This window comes from Apostichopus japonicus, chromosome 8 (genome assembly GCF_037975245.1).
Source record: "Apostichopus japonicus isolate 1M-3 chromosome 8, ASM3797524v1, whole genome shotgun sequence".
Classification (NCBI taxonomy): Eukaryota; Metazoa; Echinodermata; class Holothuroidea; order Aspidochirotida; family Stichopodidae; genus Apostichopus; species Apostichopus japonicus.
The window spans coordinates 34,902,594-34,908,417 of NC_092568.1; the positions used below are offsets into that span (position 1 = coordinate 34,902,594).

The following is a 5,824-nucleotide window of genomic DNA, read 5'->3' on the forward strand; positions in this document are numbered from 1 at the left end:
TATGGGATGATTAACATGTCAAAGCCACGAATGACAACCCAACAATAATGTGTAAATCATGCAAACTTTTGTGATCTGAGGCAGAACCTGTTTGAGGATGAAGCTTGCCCATTAAATTACCATACTGACATTCCACTCTACTGTATGTCCCCCAACTCCCTATCCCACTCCACCCTCCCCCATCCCCAAAAAAGAGAAGAAGGTAGGCCCGAAACACTTCCATAATCCTGTACCAGATTTAGCTAGGTCCAAGAGATGTTCAGTTATATCGAATGGTGATCTTTACTTTGCACTTGTTTTAGAAAACTCAAAACAATTTAATAGAAAAATCTCCTAAATTAGTGAAAGCTGGCATGAAAGCTTTGATATATTTGTTACTGACATACTTAGGTTAAGAATGTTACAAATTGTACATTCCACAGTTTGTCAAGTATCTATATATTTGTCCAGTGGATGCATACTTTTTACAAGGTTAAACTTTCTCACAACAATTTCTTCTTCATAATTTACACTATTTTAGGTATGATCTTATAGCTCTTGCAGAGTCCATCAACAAACATGTTGGACCAGGGCCCAGTCTCAACTTGGGTTCGTTTCTATATTTATGCCATCCACGGATTTGCTACAGAGGTGATGTTCACAGCAGCGTGGGAGTTTGTTGTCAATGTGAATTGGAGATTTCCGGGAGTCACCAGTGTCTGGTCTTTATTTATCTATGGTGCATCTACTTTAGTCATAGAGAAGATGTACCTCTCGCTAAAGGAGACGGTTCCGTTGTTGCTCCGCCTGGTCATTTATGTGTGCTGGATCTATCTGTGGGAATTCTCCACCGGTTTGCTACTGACTCAGTTTAACGCCTGTCCTTGGGACTACACTCCCTTCGAATGGGATTTCTTTGGGCTCATCACATTAGAGTATGCCCCTGCTTGGTTCTTTGGAGCATTTATGACAGAACAGATACTAATAAAGCACACTTTACGACTACAGCTCGGAAGATCGGTCGATAGTGATGGTATTGAGAGCAAGAAAAGAAATGGCACTCCACGCAGGTATAAGAAAGAATACTGATGGGGGGAAGAGAGCCCTTACTGATGAACTTACTGTAGTATCAGAAGAAAGAACTTTAGGTGTTATTTTGTCAGAGCTGGAGAGTGCAATGGGTATTTTGTTGAAATAGTGTTCCAAGGAATCAAACCAAAACAAGATAAAAAAAACATCTTGATGTTTATTCGTACGTATGGGTATAATATGAAAGTAAAGTTTTTTGTTGTGATTTATATTATTTTATTTTCATGTCATAATTAATCCTGTGGATCAAGTTTTAGGCATACTGCACAGTTTTGTATTGTGGATATGTACTGTATGTGTGCAACAAGTTACCATGACAGTACTGTTCCATCTTCCAAAAGAACGGGAATAAAATTGAAGGAAATTTAGAAATTATACAAAGTCAAATTTGATATTTGTATGTACATGTATGTTATTATTAAACAACAACAAAAAAAGTATTGAAAAAAAAAAATACAGTGTAAAATGTTTTCATATTGTGTGTCATGTGATTAATTTTTCAGTTGCATCTGCTTTTATAACTCAAAAGTACATGGTGCTGCCAGTGACTAATTCAAAAGCAAGACTATCTGTTAATTATTCCAATGAACAGATTATAGGACTAACTAATGTAAAGTATACAATGAGTGTGTTCCAAAGAAATAAAGAAATATGTTCTTCATGTTATCATCAGTGCAAAAGATAAACATTAAAAATTTAATCAATATTCAGATATGTATTAGCAGTATGAATGAATATAGTCTCCTTTGATCAGTATACATTCTGTGGAAGTTATTTAGTTAACCATATACTGTACAAGGTTTATACTGTTCAGCTCCATAGCCTACTGTACATTCTGCATACATATATATTTCATAGATAACCAGAAAATATTAGTGCAAGGAAAAGTGAACAACTTACCGGTTTAGTGTGCATTCAACTTTGAATGAAGCCAAAACTTAGCCAAAACGTTTGATGTTGTCTTTAATTCATTTTGATATTATTTAACCAAGCTGTTTGTACCCTGCATATATCCAAGAAATATCAATGAATTTTTTTGTTTTTTCAACATAAATGTGTACAACGGTTTTTTAGATCACTGTAATCTCAAAAACCTTTGTACACATATTACACTTGTTGAACTGTACATGTGCATCAAAGGGTCATAATTTGATGTACAGTATACAATAGAAACAAAATTTGACTTTACCAAAGTTGGTACATTTTTGTATATATTTCTGTCATATATATGAAGGAAGCCCAAAAGTATAGCAAATTTTGTAAAGTCCTGTGTGTTTGTAAGTACAACATTTCATCCTCAACTTTGATGTAGAGTACAGTAGATATTATATCAATGACCCATTTTGACATACTGTACTGTATTAATCAAAGTTTTCATAATGGTTAACATGTTACTTCCAAGTCTGAAATTAAAGGTCTTTTATTTGAAAGTGTGAACGTAGGACCAGATATAAGCTGTGAACTTTATGAATGCCTGAAACAGGTAGTTATGGATCAACTACAAGTATGGGACATTATTATGTACATTTGACATATAATTGGAATAAAGGCCATCTTCAAGGGACAGATATGTGCAAAGGCTATACAGGGTATTCTTATCAACAAGCATACTTTGCTCTCATTCCCAAGGTGTGAGTAAGGTATGAGTTACTGAAATGTGTGGAATTTACCTGTCATCCAAAAATTACAAACAAAAATTTGCCATGAGCAAGACATCTTATTAATTACTTATGTACACTATATTCAAATGTACGCTGTCACATTAAAATCTATATTTTGCTTACTGCATACTACTGTATGTATAATTCCGAATTCCAGGAACATCATAATGATGTTGACCGACATGTTGCCATCAAGGGTTAGTGCCTACACCATACACCTTAAAAGACAGGTGGGATTTTGAGGTCCTCTCAATGTTTGGTGGTGCTACTGTACTGTATGTTTCAAGAATGAGGGTCAAATGCCCACATTTCTGTAACACATTTTCCAGAGACGGGTTTTTTTTGTGTTTTTTTTGACAATTAAATTTTTCACAAATTTGGGAATGATCAGCGACAGTACAGTACTGTACATGAACAATTCTGGGGACATTTTTTTTAATTTGGGGACTGTTCCTGGAATTCTGGGACATCTGGTCACCTTTATACTACAGTATCTGGGTCCCCTGATAGTTACCAGAGGCTCCATTAAGGTATTTATTATGACAATGACCTGAGCGTTCTTACAACTCCATACTGGTTTGCTATTTTATGATATTCAGTTCATGCAGTACTTAAATATTCTATAAACAAAATCTGTGTGTGAAAAATTATTTCCTCAGCAATATTGTTTTGTGCATCCAACGTGTTTAAAATCCAAATATTATAGGTATTTTTCTGTATGGTGCATGCATCCTCAAATATGTATCAGTTGATGTGTAGATATACAGTGCATCAGTCTTTATAGGCAAGATTTTTAGTTTCTGCAATTACTGGTATAAAATAACATTTTATCTGGTAAAGACAGATGACCCAGTCATGTAAGATTCATGTCCACTTCCAAAACAAATGTCTTGCTTTAATATCATACCATTGCACAACGGGCGATAAGAAACATTGGCTTGCTGATGCCTGCAGTTTCAACATCATTCTTGATGTTTCCATACATCTAAGAGAAGAATGTTCATGTCTGTATCCTTCCTGCTGTACCAAAGGTATTGATAGGGGGGCAGATCAAGGATATTAAACACTAGAGGGTGTGGCTCTGATGTCATTGTGGCTGCTTCAAATGTAGAGGGGGTATGGGGATCCTCCACCAGATAAACAAAATTTTAAAAATTAAATTTAGATGTGAAATGGTGCGTGCTGAGGCATAGTTAAGCTGTAAATGATTTCTATTTTTAGGTCTTAATGCAAGGTGGTAATTGTGCCTATATCTACTTGTTTAATTTTTGGGTTTGAATAGTGAAGGGTGGGGAAGCTGTACTGATAAACATGTGATTGGGATGAAATGTATTTTGTTCAGATGCAATAAGCAATCATGTATTTCACCTACACTTTTGCACAATGATTGTGGTTAGGGGTAAGTGATACTTTTACCATAGTCATCAATTTAAGTTTGGTGCATTTTATTACATCACCAAACGACTTCCGCAAGGTCTGTGTATAGTATGCTTTGATATGTTAATCTTTATACAGTATTTGTATGCAATCTATGAAAGCACCTTCATTCACAGTACAGTATGTAAAATGAAATTCAAAGCTATATTTTATTTAGCTATCGAAGCTATGTATGGTTTAGTTTACATTTCTTTTACACTTTTGACGAACTTCTTTATCCAGTCATTATTGGACCGGAGCAATCTTAATATATATATGCCTAGGCCATGTTTACTAACAATGGTATTATTCAGCACAATTTTAGACACGGATTTCATTTTACATTTTCTTAAATTGACGTTTATTTGTGGTAAATCATAATGACAATGAGGCAGTGTCTTCTGCAACATGTCTACGTTCACTACCTCCAGAAAGTTTGGTATGCATTTCACTTAAAGGAGTTTTTATTCCGGGCCCATAGCCAAAGCAAGCATTCTGGGCCAGTGCCCCCCGCTCACAATTTGGATTATCTCCGCCCACCTATTTTTCTTCAAATCTATGGTTTCAGTAATGGACCCCTACAGTGGATGCATGCAAATGCCCCCCAACCCCCCTCAATCAAAACTTCTGCCCCTCCAAACAAACACTCTGCCCCTCCAAATTTGACCAGCTGGCTATGGGCCCACCTTATTCCCTCCCTCTACACGCAAAGACTCAAGCACAAAATATGTTACTTTTGCATCTTTGTTTAAAAAATATGTATCAGTAACTGTAGAATTTCAATGTACATGGCCGGAAAGCTTTATCTGTTGAATATTTGAACTGCAAGGCTGTAGAGCATTGACATAGCTCACAGGTTTATCATGCATACCAAGATGATTACACTGTAGGCCAAAGTTGTTTATTTCCATGTAGTTTAAACAGTATATTTAACAGAAAGTTCTTCGCTCAAGAGTTATATCATATTAAAAACGAAAGGACCAAAGAAATATCAGTAATGCTTTTGATGTTCTATATTTGTGATGCATAGATGGTATGTTTGGTTCTAAAAATGAAATTTGTATATGAACCATTGGTGTAGCACTGACAATAAATATTGTATTGGATGAAATGCCTACACCAATAAATGGGTTGCTGTTTTTCATTGCTTGTACTAGTAATGATTTTTATTTATTTTTATTTTTATGACCTCAGCAGGAACTTTTCTTTAGTTTGTTTTGTTGTAGAGCACACCAGAGCATTGGTTACCAAGAATTTTCTATGTGGTGCAGTTGAAGTATGACCTCATCCGCCATTCCCACTTTCACCCCATCGTCCATTTCCACTCCCCCCTCCCCCCCCCCCCACTTCTGCTCCTTCCCAAACCCCTTCACCCAACCCCTGTTTGTAAGAACAGGGTTTTATGCAATTTGCCCATGTCAGTAACCCTTTCAGAAATAAGTGCAAACGTTACTAAGAATGCGGTTGACAGTTATTTTAATAAAGAGTTTTATCGAAACAGGATTCGATGTTTCTCTGTTTACTTTTGGGACCATGATGAGTATTTATATTCGTCCATTTGGGAACCTTTTCCTTACTATTGAACTAAACTAAAACACAACTTTTATGGATTTTTGAACCGTAAAGACGTACAGTATGCCTCATTGGTAAGAAATTTACAGTATTGCGCAATAAAGGCT

General features: G+C 35.8%; 1 protein-coding gene across 1 annotated transcript; it reads left to right on the forward strand.

Annotated features, from left to right (window-relative positions):
- The first annotated feature begins 558 nt into the window (after positions 1–558).
- On the forward strand, positions 559–1,068 carry LOC139970592 (transmembrane protein 229B-like). The gene has a single exon (XM_071976398.1). The coding sequence runs from the start codon at positions 559–561 to the stop codon at positions 1,066–1,068; it is 510 nt and encodes a 169-aa protein (XP_071832499.1).
- Positions 1,069–5,824: the final 4,756 nt, after the last annotated feature.